At 32.5% G+C, this 18,437-nt stretch overlaps 1 protein-coding gene across 1 annotated transcript; it reads right to left on the bottom strand.

Annotated features, from left to right (window-relative positions):
* Window positions 1-10,295: 10,295 nt before the first annotated feature.
* Window positions 10,296-12,210, bottom strand: LOC108212022 (bidirectional sugar transporter SWEET1). Its single transcript, XM_017383756.2, has 6 exons — window positions 12,025-12,210; window positions 11,906-11,942; window positions 11,466-11,561; window positions 11,094-11,373; window positions 10,770-10,889; window positions 10,296-10,652 (listed from the first exon to the last, which is right to left on the bottom strand). The coding sequence occupies exons 1-6, from the start codon at window positions 12,059-12,061 to the stop codon at window positions 10,494-10,496; spliced, it is 729 nt and encodes a 242-aa protein (XP_017239245.1). The 5' UTR covers window positions 12,062-12,210; the 3' UTR covers window positions 10,296-10,493.
* Between the last annotated feature and the right edge of the window lie 6,227 nt (window positions 12,211-18,437).

Below are 18,437 nucleotides of genomic sequence, written 5' to 3'. Positions count from 1 at the left end.
CATGTGTTGCTCAGTGATAGTTAGAGCTTTGAATGAATTGGGATCTTCTTGATTATTCAACCCGCCATTGTCATGCTGGTTTAGCAGGCTAAATTCAGTTGCTTAGCCGATAATGGAGGATACTGAATAGTTGAGGATTTCCTGAACTGTGATTTATGAAACGATGGATCATGATTTATGAATAGTTGATTATCAAAGTTTGATTTGGAATTATTCTATCATCGATATTGATTGTGTTTATGTTATGTTGTTATACGTTCACCTGTTATTGAATTATAGAATTGGATTGTTGTTTTTTTTATAAAAATATGCGGACCAGATGAGTGGTCATGTTAGGCCAATGAGTGCCTTGGATCCAGTGACAGAGCATGGCGGGGCCTGCTCGGGGTTAGGTATGTCTGATCAGCAGCCTAACCTTGGTTTTAATTAAATTGTGATAGTCCAATACAATAATTCTTTTGGAAAGATTGAATTCCTCAGTATTCAATTGCTGCAAGGTATTGTGATTTTCTTATACAATACCTAAACTCGTGAACTCAGGTTGAATCCTTTTATATTTTGAACTCGTGAACTTCTGTTATATCATTTCAGAATTATCATTGATTATTACTACTTGCTGAGCATTGTTGCTCACTCTTGCTATTCTCTTTTAACCATTTCAGAAAGGCTTAAAGATGAGTGGCTAGACTGTGATGGTGAATAAGGCTAATGCTAGGCGAGGAGACAGAGTTGAGGATCCAGTGATCGAGGAGTGTTCAGGGAAGTTGATAAGGGTTGTGCTAGCTAGAGTTATGCTATGAAGATTCAGATGTAAGTCATGGCTGGAGTAGGTTGACAGTGATTCTTCTTATCGAAGATGATCTGATTTGGTAAGAGAAGTTGTGTAATATTAGAGGTGGATTCTAATTTCAATACTGTAACCTGGATGCGATCCTGTTGTTTTAGGGGGTTAAAATGTTTTCTTTTAAATCTTTTATTATGGCTTTCAAGTTTTGAATTTCAGGTTTTAAATTCTTTGAGTTTTATTATCTTTAAAAAAAATAAATAAATACAGGTTTTCAAAAGTGTTTTAAAAATGGTTTTGTGTGGTGACGTCAGAATCCAGGCCCCCGGATTCCCGGACCGTCACAGTTGGTATCAGAGCAACAGGTTATAAGTATTTGAAATTAGAATGTAGATTTTAGTTTTAAGTTCTATTGATGAGGAATGTTGTGTGACCTCATATGGAGGTATTGTGAGACTATTTAAAAATAGTCTAGAGATGCGATAGAGGTATAGAATCTGGTTAGACGATCAAGTTGAGTGTATAGGTTTAGAGAGATTTTGATTCTTAAGTTTAGACATAGGATTTCTAGTATGTTGACTAATTGAGATGATGAATTGTGTGAAAGGTCAAGGTTAGACCTAGATAGAAGAGTTTGATAGTGAATGATTGAGTTGAGAATGGTGAAAATGCAGAGTTCAGAGTATTCTGACTATGCTGCATCGTTGAAAATGGTCTATTGTATTGATTTGAGAATGATAAAGATGCATGGTTCATAGTATGTTGACCATGTCAGATATTTGGAAGAGGTATATGGTGTTAGTGAGATATGAAGAGTTAGTGTAAGATAAGAGTTGTACTGAATTAGATGGAGAGATTTGTAGATAGAAGTTGATAGATGAGAAGTGCATGATAGAGAGTAAGTGAAGTTGAGTCAGGTTATTAGAAGCGATATTTGCGAGTAAGTTAGAATGTTAATTCTCGACGACGACGTTTTAAGTTAAGCCAGACAAGGTGCGCCCATAACCCACAGGGCGACTAATTATCGAGTGTAAGACTATACCTAAACTGGTTTCCTCTGCAAACTTCTTTATCAGAAAACTATTAAATTGGGCACTAATTATCGAGTGTAAGACTATACCTAAACTGGTTTCCTCTGCATTTGCGTGCCCTGTCAGAGGAGCATCATTTAAGTTTGGACAGCTGCTCGAACTTGAAGGTCTGCCAGTAGAAGATTCATTTATGTTTGGAGAATCGACGGAACACTCACCTTGCGATGCCTCTTCTCCTAAACAGGAAGAGAAGGATAAAGTTAGTTAGGATAGCATCCAAGGCAAGAAGATGCACAGTTAATCCATATCGGCTTAGGCATGCGTGTTGAATCCGGGTATAGACAATTTCACAGCTTCTAAAAGTAGTTTGTATACATACCAAGCCCTTTCCAGTGATCACAAATATAAAAAGCCTACGTAATTAGCTGCCTCACAGTGTTAAAGGTCTTGTGATTGGGTCCTTGAATAGGGAAGGGGTACTCCCAATAGTAAAGAGTTAGTCCTACTTTGAAACATCGATTCGGTAGTGCACATACCTTGTGTACAACCGCGTTTGGCGTTTTGCAACCGCTTGGAATTCTTTCTCCTCTCCACCACATCTGCGGTGACAAGGAGCCTTGGCCGCCCTCTTTTTCTTGCCTGGTGTTCCATAAATTTGTAAGGGTGATATACGTGGTCAATTTGAAATGTGAAAGATCCCAGCACAACCAGCAACAGAAGTATAATTAGTCTTTCAATAAAAGTTAATTCAAAAATAGTTGCTGCTTTTGATGCAAGTAATGACTGGTTTGCATCTTTGTACCAAAATACCGATGTATATATAGACTATAGTATCTTGTTATTTGCATTATTGACTAACCCAAATACTGAGACCTCTGATTTCTTATTTTGTCAAGAAATGGGATAAGGTAACTGGAAATTTGAAGCTCACTTCGCAGAAACTCGTTGAACAAACACGAGTTTTAGTTTCTACCAAATCAGTCCTTCTGCTGCTTTTAGTTACAGACTGTATATGTATGTTTATACTTTTAACCTTTCATTAAAGTTCTAATAATGTTTGTTTCTTGTACGCCTTGCTGTTAGTAAGAGACATACCTATATCTTCTCTGCAACTATTTTTTATTCGGTGACAGTATATATATATATATATATATATATATATATATATATATATATATATATATATATATATATATATATATATAGAAGTAGAGCGCAAGGATGTTTTGGACGCTTTCTGAATTGTCCAAATTTGGAAAAAATCCAACCCTTTTTTGCAGTTTACAGCAGAAGAGCATAACTAATCCCATGGCATCCTATGAAGTTGGTGTGATGGTTACAAGAAGTAGGAACTTCCAGCGATATATATGTCGCTTCATACTCATACATAGCTTGCTGGAGCTGTAATGATGAAAGGAATAGGATAAGACCAATCACTTAATCTAGGTTCAAGTAGATCAAGTAGATGGGTATAAGACTTTTAATATATATATATATATATATATATATATATATATATATGTATATATATATATGTATATATATATATATATATATATATATATATATATATATATTGACACACACACACATATGCAAGGCAACGAAGGTCAATCATCACACTTTAAGGCATGGAACGAAGCAGGAGGGAAATGTGACATGAAAAATGTTAACAATAAATAAGGTCCTGCATATATGATTAGAGCATACAATAGTGGCGACTACTGAAATATAATCAAACATCGTAATCCATACAAAATCTATTGCGTAGAGAAGCGCAGAGAGAGATTTTCTTACTAGGGCTCTAAATCGAACTTATATCTTAGGATATGACAATGAACTGATAATTAAAATGATGTTCAGCTAAACAGACCTCCACATAACATGCCACGGAGGATCATTAAAATCAATCAATCCTAACCCCCTTCCAACTAAAATTTTCTTTATTGCATTAGCTTTTAGCTACCGAAATAGATTATAATATGATGAGGTATTAACATGAAGATACTGATATATTGTGTAACTTTAATTATGATATTTCCAACCTTACAGTACCATGGTGGTCTCCTACGGTACCTTGGTGGTCTTATTCGTTTTTTGATTTTTGTAGTTTAGGAATGAGCCACTATCAGGCATTGTGATGTTCTTTAGTATTTTACTAAATAACATTATAATCTCTTACATATTGTATATGTGAACAATAGAGGGCATGATTGACTGCCAACTTGCAAGATAGAAAGTAATTTTGGTGCAAATCAACTCATGACCTCAAATTGGGCTGTAAGTTCAAGGTACTTTAACTTTGTGAGTCGACCAAAAAGAATTCGGTATTATTATCATCATATTGGTGCTCACAAGTTTGAAGTTAAAAAAATACCATTCTTCATCACTGTCTTAAATTTAAGACGACAAGACTTTATATTATTAATATTATTATATAAGGAATATAAATAGGAGACTGGCAGTTGAGGAGATTCTTACTGTCCTCAATTTACTGACATCTTAAAATTAAATATAGGCAGTTTCAGAGTTCACTTATTCTACCTTAGGAATTCTTTTTTACTATTTAAATTTCAGAGAAAGTAGTTCAAATGTGGTCTCTGATCCATAAACTTTTTAAAAATAACTGTTGTTTACGCATTAGGATGTTCAGACTGGGCATATTGATGGTTTTTCGATGAGTTTGTCTAGGTTCAAATTTTCATGTATGACTACTATTTTAATTGCTCTTAAATTTTATCACCATTTCTTTAGCTGCCAAAGAAAAGGCTAAATTATTTGTTCATCTTATTGATATAATTTACGGATAAGACACTATATGCGACTATAATGATATACATATAGAAATCATTTTAAAGAGAAGGACGTAATTGAATTTATGACTTAGAATCTACATGATCTGCCTTTTCCTCTCTTAATTCCAGTGCCACCATAAGAAACGTGAATTCTATATAATTAATCTCAGAATTGATCAAAGTGCAGACAAAAGTAAGTAGTAGGGAATAATACAATAGCACTACATTAAACAACGACAAACTCTAGCAAAACCACACAAAAGTGTCTCAAAAATCACTTTTATTAATTAACTGTGTAAGAAATCAATTAAAGAAAACTAAACATATAAGAAACCATTCAAGGACTTCATTACTATTTATAGTCCATGGTTTTTGATTTTAGTTGCAAGTACCTCACCGACTAACATGCAACTCCTATTAGAAATAAAGATTTGAAACACTGGGAACACACACTTCAACAAAGAGCTAACCTTAAGGGGGGGTGTCAGAATCTTTCCAAACATAAAATGTTTGAGTTTCACACTAGGAAGCAGCTGGATCTTTCCAAAAATAAAATGTTAGATTTTCACACTGGGAACCAGATCAGGAACCACACAAATATTAGTTTAGTTGGAAATGCTTTAATCAAAATATGCATGAAAAAGTTGGAATAAACCTTGGTGCATGTGAAGTCAAGAATATACAGTCCTGTTTGTTAATCAATATGTACAATGAAAAAACCTGTGCTTGTTTAAATTGTTTAAGTTCCTAAAATTGGTTGACGTCCGCAAAGAAAAAGATAGAAGAACATAGTGATTATTGCATACCTGTATGTCTTACAACAGGTTTCAATAATGCAAAAATTCTATCGAAACTAAAATCAAACAGTTTGAGTGCTCGAAAATGGCCTCATACTTTGACAAGTTAAGAAATAAAGAAGAAACTATAATTTAATAAAAATAACTCCTGATTGGGAAATTATTTCAACCCTTAAGCCTGATTGGACAGGCTCATTGGGATCATTGTATATGCATCCAATTAGACAAGGGTGAATGGACTGGACATGTAAATCTAATACACGAATATTCTAGTTCTTCGAATAATAACATCTTTTACAAATATATGTAGTGGAGTACGTATACCAAAAAGCTTATGCGGTAAAATCAAATAATATGTAAAGCAAATGTGCAAGGTTTTGCATCTACCTTTGGTTGCACATTTGCTTTATATATTACTTGATTTTTCACAAAATAAATATAAAACACTTTCTTAAACTATCCCTCTGTTTCAATTTACACTAGCATAAAAGCTCGTGCGAGGCACGTGCCTCTAGTTTCCATTTTGTTTTAAACAATATCCACGTGTCATCATATTATTTCGAGCATAATTATTACGTTTTATTTTTTGACAAAATATGTAAATATGAAACGTAATGTTTGCAGCCTAATAGCATTAATAGTAATAAGTACTATATTTTTCTTTAAAAGTTTGGATCAAAAACTACATTTGGCCTGATTTTTCTATATTCAAATTCCCTAGGATATAGACCATATTATCAACATGGTCAAAATTATATTTGAGATTAATACTGAAACTTTTAGATTTTAAATATATTATATCTCATAAAAAGTATCTGTAATTTATTGTTGAGAATTATTAAAAATTTTCATCTAATATAACCATGATTTTGATGAAAATTTGTTATTGATATGTGAATTACAATATCCTAAATCATGATTAGATGAAGATGTGTGGTCCACGTTGTTTCACATTATTTTTTGAACGTACGTTTGTGTAATAGTTAAGTGATACATGATGGGTAGATTATCAACACACTTTATATAAATAGAAACTGAAACATATGTGTATGTAAAAAGATCATACCTTATTTTATTATAAAAGCATCAATTGAACTACTAACCTTATAACTGTACCTAAAAAATTCCGACACGTTTGATGTGGCTTACCCTTTTAATCTCCATATCAATTACATAGTACTTCAATGTTTTAGATTTTTATTGTTAATTTAAAATATTAGATGGTTATCACTTTAATACCGTATGTTATAATATTGTCTCGTTATAAAATTTTAATTTTTATCATTAGTTTTGTGAGCTTGTTGATTGAGACTTTTAATGATTTGTCATGTAATTGTTATAAACCAGATCTCAAAATGATTTTCTGGAATTTTAAATAGAAAAAATAGAATAGATATGAGTTGAGCCCCATGAAATTCATAAAAACATGAAATATTTAGTTTAAGTAGTCGTGTAGTTACTTTTTTAGCTTTGTGCAAACTCACATTTTTAAATTATTGATACTTGTATTTGTTAGGGGTGAGCAATGTAGAATATCATGTTCAATTGTTAAAGATCAAATCAGGTCTTCGATATTCTGGATTATGGAAAAACTATTCTTGTTCTAGTCCCGTTTAATAAGATATTAGTTTTCATCGTATCGCGTCGAATTATCCGATTCAAAATGAATTATATTTTATGAGTTTAATTTGTAAATGATTAATTAATTTAATTGTAGTTTTAATCATTCTATTTAACTGATATGTTATATATTGATGGATGGCATATTAAAATTGTAGTTTTAAGACTTTAGTATATATAACTTATTTCTCTGTGTTATTTTATTTTAACCAAATTTATAACTCAATTCTTTTTAGTAGGTCTCGTAAACACGTTGTTATTTTACACCAACTATCAGAAAGATTGTAGAAGGGGGGGTTGAATACAATCTTTTACAAAATAAAAGATTCAAGAAAACAAACACTTTAAAACAGTAAAACAGAAAAACACCAAGTATTAAAAATACGGGTGGATTGAATGATCCACCCGTGAGATTTTATATAGACGAATCTGTGGATTGATTACAATTCGCACAGCTGCAGGTTCATCACTTGAACAGTTTCTAACTCTCAGATTTTCTCACAAGTTTTTCGAACAAGTTCAACTGATGCTACTAACTTGATTATATACTCCAAGTTTTACAAAGCTTTTTAACTAGAATACAAATTGCACTCCAATCTAAACAATGCTGCACATCTTTGTCTTATGCATGTTTTCTGAGATGTCTTCATCTTTGACCATCATCTTGATTTGATCCAGATTTCATTGCATGAGATAAGAATGTTTATGGCTCTTCTTTATTTTCCTAATTAGGCTTTCATGTCTATTTTAGTGTAATTCGATCCATGTGATTTGTCAGACTTAAGCTCAAGTCACTTTCAACTGCTCTTTGCTTCATCGGTTGAAAGTTCTAGTTTCTTTCAACTGCTCTTTACTTCATCAGTTGAAAGCTCCTTCATCAGTTGAACGAATTACAGACTTCATCAGTTGAATGCTGTTCCAGTCTCATCAGTTGAATTCCTCAGCATCATCAGTTGAATACTTTGTCTTCAGTTGAATGCTTGGTCATCATCAGTTGAAACATGATCCAGTCTTCATCGGTTGAATAGTTACATCTCATCAGTTGAATATCCTTCACTTAGATAAAATTACATGGCATTGGATATTTACAATTGGCCATCCTATTATACCCATCCGTTGATAATTCTCAAAGATAAAAAATATAACAATTACAACTGAAATTTTGATAAAGATTCTAAATAAAACATGTTACAAAGTGTTTATGTTATCATCAAAAATTATTGATTCCTAACACACGTTTTATTATTATTTGATTGACTTTTGATTAACAATATAGAATTTTCCTAAATTCACCTTCATATCACAAGTTACAATATTTCAAATTCAGATATCATCAAAATTACATCATTTAGATATATTTTATAACATCAAATTTGATGTCTTTCTCACTATTCTTATATTTATAATTTTTTTTAAAAAGATTTAGTTACACGTTTTTTTTTTTTTTTTTGAAACCAAAGGACACCAGTTTTATTAAGTAGAAGAGCAATCAACAGATAAACTCTCCAACACACAGTGTGGAGGAGATACAAAAATATTATGGCAATCAATCAAACAGGGCATTTTTGCTAAAACATGAGCAACCCCATTTGCATGCCTTTTAACATGATGAACTATCAGATCAGAACGATGTTCTAGCATACCTTGACAAGCTTCTAAGATATTCCCCACCTCCAGAAAATATGAGGATCTCAGCTGCAATGCTTGGACAACAAGACTTGAATCACTTTCTATAACCACCTGGTGGAGCCTTAAATCATCCACCCACCTTAGCGCCTCGTAAACACCATGAGCTTCCGCCTCCATTACAGTCACCTGACCTGCCATCCTTAAGTTTTTTCCCATCACAAATTCTCCATGCTCATTTCGAAGGACCATACCAACTGCAAAACTATCTTCACCCACATGTAATGCGGCATCAACATTTAGTTTTAACCATCCCCTGTCTGGAGCTACCCAGCAACTTCCGATCGCAGCAGTATTTCTCAATCTTTCCTTTCAAAATGCTCACTGAAAACTCAGTTTTTGTGCTTATATCTCATATTCATGACTTAAAATTTCTATAATATTGTATTGGTACTCGTTTAAATTATTAAGTTAAATTTAAATTCGTTCATTTTTATTCGAATATGAATTATATATATTTTTAGAAATCTGAATCATGGTTCGAGCCCGATTATTGAGATTCTTTTCAATTTTAAATTTATTTACGTAAATAATTAATTTATAAATATTAATCTATAATGTAAACAATATATGAGACTTAAATAAAATAATAATTTATCTCAAATAAATAAGATATTGAAAAGAATATAAATACAATAGTTTAATGTATGTAGTTAATGCTTTTGTATAAAAATTTAATTGATTGTGTAGCTCAAGTGGTTTGAGTGATGTATTTGTAACGGAAAGATTTGGGTTCGAGTCTTATACTAATTAACATATTTTCATATATACGAGGATACGAGGATGAGTTAGGTTGGGGTTCGGAGCTAGATAATTTATTTTTTCAGTAGGGAGTCTTGACATGTACCTGAAATAAATTCTTATTTTTTCACAGAAATAAATATAAAACACTTTCTTAATTTTTTTTTTTGTCATAACACTTTCTTGATCTTTGGATCCAAAAAAGATAAAAATATGTATGTTTTAGAAAAAAAAACAAGACCTTAATTTATGGACTTTTTAAGTCCCAAACAGGCCCTTTATATGTTTGTTTTCAATCCGAATTGGGCCGAGTAGTATAATATAAAGGCGCATCAACAGAACCAGAACACTTATAAGTTATATCAAACTTGTTTACGAGGGAAGGAACAGTACTATAATTGAATTATCAGATAGTGAATTTTGAAAGAGATACAAGTTGGACAGTGATATTTAAACGGAGTGGTTGGAAGAATGGTTACATGAGAGCGTGTGTATTTAAATTTCTCCGTGATGCGCACTATGTTTAAATTTTTGTAATAGGTGAGCGATTAAATTCAAAGCTTATCCTCTGTCGTCCGAGGTCCTGGGTTCAACCCTGACTCACCCTGAGATCACCTGAGAGTTTCGTAGAACAGATACTCATTTGTAAAGCTATAAGCCATATTTGTCAAAAAAAAAATCAAAATTTTGTATGAAGTCATTCTTGGGATTGCAGGTTTCTTAATTAGTTAATTGCCACAATATTAGCAAAAAAAGTGTCCTAAATTTAGCAGCAAGCTCTAAAACTGCACCAGACATTTCCCCATTTTGAAGTTCTTTTTGTGCACTAAACCAACAAAGATTAGAAAATGTCATACATTTTTAACCAAACTGAGAAATACAATTAAAACAATACTAGTACAAAAGCCAGCTAAATAGCCAACTAGGAAATGAAATAACACAAGAGCTCAACTTGAGAGCTTAGCTTGAGTATATTACAATTGACAAGCAGCTAGAAGCTAGAGATTGTAGTGCAGATTGTTCGACATTGATGTTTCGCCTACTTGAGGTTTGGCTTATCCGGGGTGTCTCCGTTGGCCTGCCCCAGCTCCAGAGATGATCCATCAGCAGTTTTCTTGGTCTGGCCTTTGTTTCCGCAGTAAGTTGCATACAGAATCAGCTGTAGTATCCCCAGCCCACATCCGAAACCATTTGGAACCTGCAAATTAGAACAGTTTATATGAATGCACTAGATCAAACAAACATATAACATACACAAACACACATAGTTTTGTGTCTGTGTCTTGTAAGACCATAGAGAAACAACGGTACTTACAGCTACAAAGGGGTCTTTTCCTAAGAGGCCATAAATAAACCATGACGTTCCACAAAGGAAACTGCAGAACGACAAGAAGAAAGGCATGTACTCGACGCTTTGTGTTTTCATCACCATCCTCTGCACATTTAGACCACATGAACTTCAAAAAAACGGAAGCCTTATATGTGAGGTGGAACATACAACTATACGTTTAACAATTGGAGTAATCACAGGGATTCAAGGTTTACAGAATACCCAAGTCATAATTCTGTGATCCAAATCAAATAATATTTTACGCCTTACATATAACAAAAAGACTAGGCCAAAATCAAGTGTTCTTACCATAACAGAAAGAGGGGAACCATACATTATAACAGAGAAAATTGCAGCAGCAAAACCACAGAAAACCTTGCGCTTGTTATGATGAAGCGCGAACATGGACACAAAGGCAACAGTTCCGAAAATAGTGAGGATGACCATGAGAATTCCGAAGATCTTCATCTTCTCTTTCTTAGGAGCAAAGATGAGAAATATCAGAACATAAACTGCTTCAATCACTGCACCAGTTCCATTTACCACCGAAACTAGTATGTTGTTCGGTGACACAAAAGGCAGTCCATACCTATTCAGTGATTATAATTTAAGTATGCCAAAACACACACAATGAGATATTGACCCACATCAAACAAGCATTGTAATGAAGCAAAAAATTACCAAGCAGAAAGCAGGCAATTGAGGAGGGTCATGACATATGGTATGCCTGAAAATTGCTCAGTAGATTTGTTTAGTAGGATCCTCTTGAATGTGATTCTGTCATTTTCCCATCAAATTTCAATCAACAACTTGTACATGTGTGTGTGTGTGTGAGAGAGAGAGAGAGAGAGAGAGAGAGAGAGATGAATATACCATATCAACTACATTTCATAAATGAAGAAAAACAGACCTTTTACAGATTTTCAAGAAAGAAAACATCAATGGAACAGTACTACTAAAAAACAAAAATCAAAGATGGCCATAATATAAAAACTTTAAAACCAGATTCCTTAAAGTTTCTGAATGAAACACAGTAACAAAAGAGCTCACAATCTTGTTACAAACACACAAACAATATAATCTTAAAACAAATTGAAGTGTACATGAAACTAAATACTTACACTGGGGCCAAGAAGAGGAACAAGCCAGTCAAATCCCCTGTTTCAACCACCACCAAAAACCACCCATTACTAACAATCAAAACACAAACAAAATCCTTCAATGAAACTGAAAAACTCACCAAAAATCCCAAAAGCTGAGTGCAAAACACCAGTCATTTCCAACAACACAAGTCTTTCTTCAAGAATGAAGAGCAGCCCAGATGAAGAAATAACACAAAGATCACTCCAAACACTTGAAAACCAAGAATTTAAGAGAGAGGTTTCTTGGTTAATGGTGTGAAGTTATGAAGAAAGAAGTAGTGGAGAACAAAGGATTATATAGAGAAAGGACAAAGATGACACACATACATACCCACAGCAAGGACTAGGATGTAATATTTCCGGGCCATCCGGTAAAACTCGAAATAAATCATCAATATATTTTATTTTTTTTGTAAAGAAATCATCAATATTTTTTAGTTTTACGAGAACAATTTTTTAATTTTTTTTAAGTTTCAATAATAAAATTTATTTAAATTAATGTTGTGAGATGGACACGTGTCGAACATGCCTCCATATCTTACTAACTAATATAACATAAATTAAGGAGAGTAGGGCATATCTTACTAACTAATATAACATAAATTAAGGAGAGTAGTGTATCTAGTACTCCCTCCGTTTTTTAATATATGACGTTTGACTTTTTGGCACACACTTTTAAGTGCTTTGACCGGGTAGTTAAAAATATTTTTTTTGAAATTTTCTTTTTCTGAATAAAAATATACAATCAAAATTTTAATTCACAAAAAAAATCAATTAAAAATAATAATTTTTGCTAACCGGTCAATGCACATAAAGATACGTGCCAAAGTCAAAAGTGACATATAAAAAAAAACAGAGGGAGTAGTTGTAGTTAATAAAACTATGGGTTAATTGATGGTTTATTCAGTTTAAAACAATCATTAATTTCTTTGCATGTAGGAGACGGATGAGTATGTTATTTTGACTTTGTGCTGATTTATGTGTTTGGTAAATTTGTAAAATTATAATAATAAAAGCTGCCACCTCCAAAATGGGGTAAAGCGCTAAATCTAATCCCTTTTGATAAGCTCCCTCTATGGAAAGTTAATCCGGTCGGAGCAATACATGTTCATCACTATTTGGAAACATCCAAATTCTGGGCATCCCGACGTGAAAATTTTGACTTCACGGCTGCGGTGGACGCTGCATGGAAATTAAGCAAAGGTGGCATAGGAGGTTTAATTTGGAATAAGGGTGGAAGTGTAGTATACACATTTTCGGGGCCTTCATTAAATGCCACATGCATTCTGGAAGCGGAGGTTGAGGCAATACTGCATGTAATGCATTTCTTTATGTACGCAAGCAGAATGAGAGGTAAAGCGGTTATATGCTCAGATTCTTCTCAAGCTGTTAACTCAATTTATGGAGGTTTGGAACATTCTTTTCCTCTACTATGGCCGAGCTTTGATACGAGCTCACTGCTTAAGAGCTCAGTGCAATTAAATTATATTCCTTCCGTTATTAATGAGGAGGCGCATGATTTAGCAACGGCTGGAATTTACAGAGAGTGCATGTCCTCATTTAGACTGTAGTTCTCAGTTTATTATGGCCTCCTAGTACTCTACATCTCCCATCTTCCAAGCTCAGCCTTGTTTTTTCGCGGGGTGATAAATTTTTCAAAAATAAAAGCTGCCACCTCTGCACAAGCATGGCCCTAAGTATAATTGTCGAGTGGAATTAATTGTATTAGTTTAACGTGTCAGGGATTAATAAGATCAAGTTTAGGCGTAATGCTCTGTCAAAATTAATGATAACAAATTGGGAATTTTGTGCAAACTAAGCGAAGAGATACTGTAATCAACTATTTCAAATTTAAAGATGAGATGAAAAAATCATATCAATCATATTCAAATTTAGATGTAATAATAACATTTATATCATAAATTAAATGGTAATTTAAATGCAATATGATAATTAGTTAAGAGATTAACATCTTCAAATATAAATGTAATTAGGGAAGGATTAAGTCATATTTTTTTTTTGTTATTTACACTTGTTTTTCTTTTCTTTTCCCTTCTTCTCCCTCTTTTATACGTTATTTTATCACTTAACCTGCCAACAAAGTTTAAATATATATTAATTCTAATCTCGATATGTAAATATCATATGATAATATTTTAATATTATACTGTGCTCGCACTATTTTAAAATTATAACTCTGACTTTGAATAAGATATTGACAAATATATCAAATCTAATTTCTTCAAATTTGAACATGATTAATAGTTATATAAGAAATTAACGTCTTTCAATTAAATGTTTTATTACATATTAACGCCATCCTAGTTTACCTGTTGAATTTTTAGTAAATTCTTACCCTTGTTGAATTTGTAAAGATCTCAATCATGAATCTTGCCCTTTAGGTAAACAATAAATCTTGGCGTACATACTAATTCACTACTAACTCACTACCTAATTTTTAGGATAAACACGTGACCCACTTTCTCACTTGTTTCACATCCATTCTCACTTTTTCACATTCAGTTATCATTTTTCATCTATTTTAATAACTTCTTATTTTTAGTGTCAGCCAAATTTTCACTTTCAACTTTATCTTAAAAAATTCTCCTATAAATTTTTGACTTTACAGCATATTTATCGACGGTAATATAATTATATTTTAGTAAAAATATATAATTTATGTAAAATTATATTTTGCCTTTCATGATTAAATATTAAATTTATCTTGTATCGTGTGTTAAAAATTATTTACAAAATTTAATATTATTTAACTAGAAAAATATATGTACGCTTTTATTAATAAAAAAATCTACTCCCTCCGTCCCCCTCAATTGTTTACATTGGAGGGGGACACGGAGACCAAGACAATGTATGAAAAATGAGTAAAGTTAGATGAAAAGTGGGTAAAGTGGTGGGACCCATCAATATTTAATAATAGATTTGAGATAGTGGAGGAAAGTAGTGGGTGTAATAGTAGTTTTTATTGTTAAATATGAGATAGTGGGAGAAGATAGTGGGTGTAATGATGGTAAAAACTTACTATTTATGGTAACGTAAAGAAATGAGAGGGACATCCCAAAATAGTAACTGTAAAGAAATGAAAGGGACAGAGGGAGTAATAAATAAATTACTTAAATAGTGAAAGAAGGAAAAATCAGCTATAGGCCTACAGCTCTGCTTTCCTATGCTTTTATGTGTATCATTCTGTATTCTTTTCCCTGTACAACTATGCAGTGAAGAACAATCATCTTAATTATTATATATTTTAAATCAGATGTTATATATCATATTTTTATATACGATGATAAATTTTTTGTGTTTTAATTATTTTTTATTTTCTTATTATTTAAGTAATTTATTTATCAGATTTTTTTATTAATAAAAACGTACATATACTTTCAAAAAAAACGTACATATATTTTTCTAGTTAAATAATGTTAAATTTTAAGAATAATTTTTGACACATGATACAAGATAAATTTAATATGTAATCATGAAAGACAAAATATTTTATATAAGTATATATTATATACTGAAATATAATTATATTATGGTCGATAAATATCTTGTAAACTTAAAATTTAGGTAATTTTTTTAGATGAAGTTGAAAGTGAAAATTTGGCTGAAACTTAAAACAGGGAGTTATTAAAATACAGAAAAAAATGATAACTGTGAAACAAATCAGAAAATGGGCCATGTGTTTACCCTAAAAACTAGGTAGTGAGTTAGTAGTGAATTAGTATGTACGCCAAGATTTATTGTTAGGTAAGAGTCAGACTGCAATTGAGTGCAACTAAGAAACTCAGCATGTCACTCCAAAGGAGGTCACCTTATGGACAATTAGTTGCAGCCGCGTGGTACGTGTATGCAGTTACAAAAGTAATGGTAGGGGAAACTCATGCATAATAGTAACTAACTTTGAGAAAACAAAAACAAACAGATCTTATAGTACAAAATTTTCAAGTGATTTCTAGAGCTAAAATCAAATTTGAAAGTGATACTTAACAGGTGAATCTATGGTGCATTTCTTTCTCGCCGGATGGTGAGAATTGACATAACACTTTGTATGTTTCCGGGGGCATGCATATGTCTTATACGTGTTTTTTATTTCTTAAGATATACTCCCTCCGTCCCTAAATACTTTTCCTGTTTGTACTTTTCACGTTTGCCAACACACACTTTTGATCGTTAATATCTTTCATTTCGTAGTAGCATTAAATATAAAAACTTCACCGTATTAAAGTACTCGTGAATACGAATCTAACAAGATCACTCATGACTATATTTAGTTTTATAGATTAGATGTAAATTAGTAATTTGTCTCATGTTATGAACAGTACCGACATTACAAATAGGAAAAGAAAAAAGATACGGAGGGAGTATGAGCCAACCTACTTTATATACTCCCTCTGTCCCTCTCATTTTTTTACGGTTACTATTTTGGATGTCCCTCTCATTTCTTTACATTACTATAAATAGTACTCCCTCCGTATCTTTTTTCTTTTCCTATTTGTAATGTCGGTACTGTTCATAACATGAGACAAATTACTAATTTACATCTAATCTATAAAACTAAATATAGTCATGAGTGATCTTGTTAGATTCGTATTCACGAGTACTTTAATACGGTGAAGTTTTTATATTTAATGCTACTACGAAATGAAAGATATTAACGATCAAAAGTGTGTGTTGGCAAACGTGAAAAGTACAAACAGGAAAAGTATTTAGGGACGGAGGGAGTAAGTTTTTCCAATCATTACACCCACTATCTTCCTCTACTATCTCATATTTAACAATAAAAACTACTATTACACCCACTACTTTCCTCCACTATCTCAAATCTATTATTAAATATTAGTAGGTCCCACCACTTTACCCACTTTTCATCTAACTTTACTCATTCTTCATACATCGTCTTGGTCTCCGTGTCCCCCTCCAATGTAAACAATTGAGGGGGACGGAGGGAGTATCTTATATGTGTTTTTTAGGGGTGCCCATGGGTTATCAAAACCCGCCCAAACCGATCTAACCGACCCAACCCGACCCTAAACCAACCCGGAAATTTTTAACCTGAATTTTGATTGGGTTGAAAATTATTAAAACCGATTTAAATGGGTTGGGTTAGGGTTTTGCCTATAACCCGCCCATTCTAACCCGACCCGCATATTTTATTTAATTTTCATATAATTTTTTTGTTTTTACTGAAACAATTTTAGGTGTTTTTCTATCTAAACTAAAAATATATCACATATTACTTAAATTCATAATAAATGCGTGAAACGATTTCTAGTTTGAACGAATCATGAGTTCCGCTTAATAAGAACTAAGTTATTGGCAAACAAACTCGACAATGAGCTCAACTTGTCTCGAAAAAATTGTGAAATTACAAAACTAAGTGATCTTACCTCACACTAGGGGTGATCGCGGTCCGGTTTGGTTCGGATTGGAGGTATAACCGGAACCAAACCGTATATTAGCGGTTTTTTAAAATCTCAAACCAACCCGTGAACCGCAAACCAATTAACCCGGACCATGCGGTGCGGTTTTTGATGGTTCGGTTAAGCGGATTGATCGGTTTATGACTAAGGCTTATAATCATAGATGAGGATTTATGAATAATACTAGAAAATAACGCATCATTTTGTCTCCATTTGTACAATTTCACATAGTTAAATTATAATACAAACTTTAGTCTAATAAAATGCATAAACTTGAATCGAAGTCGTGGATCAATGAATTGATATGACTTGTAGTTTGTATTGATAAGGTAACTAACTAAACAACAACCTCAGCAAGGATAAACTAAAAAGGTAATATATTTATATAAAATTAATATATATATATAATATTAAAATTTATATTGTATATATATATAAATATGCGGTTCGGTTTATAACGGGTTGGTTTAATATAAAACCGAAACCAACCCACAAACCATGGTTTTTTAAATTAGCCGAACCGAAACCGTAAACCTCATTTCGGTTTCGGTTTGGATCGGATTAATATCGGATTAGTTTATGCGGATTTTACGGTTTAAACCAGACCGTGATCACCCCTACCTCACACTCATTTTCTAGTAACCTATTCTACCCAACCCAAACCGACCCAAACCGAAATAAATTCTAACCGACCCAACCCGATGAAATTTAAACCGAACTTTAGTTGGGTTAAAAATTAAAAAAACCGAACTAAATGGGTTGGGTTAGGGTTTAACCTATAACCCGCCCAACCCGACCCGCGGGCACCCCTAGTGTTTTTCCCTATGAAAAAGGGAAAAAAACTTACATGTTCGGTGCCTTCTTACAATCTATTCTAATAAAGAGTTAAAATTTACAAAGATCGTTTTTTATCGGGAATCCCGGAGATCATGTTTGTTCTCTTTATTCTGCATGGACAATACTATAAATTATTTTATATTATAAAATATTTATTAGAAAGATCACTATTTGTGTTTTTTAATAAAATAATAATTTTTATGTAATATATTTTATAAGAAGTAAATTTTATGAGA

This window comes from Daucus carota, chromosome 1 (genome assembly GCF_001625215.2).
Source record: "Daucus carota subsp. sativus chromosome 1, DH1 v3.0, whole genome shotgun sequence".
Lineage (NCBI taxonomy): Eukaryota > Viridiplantae > Streptophyta > Magnoliopsida > Apiales > Apiaceae > Daucus > Daucus carota.
Note: the sequence above shows the minus strand (reverse complement) of the source record. Positions and strands in the feature narration are given on the sequence as shown.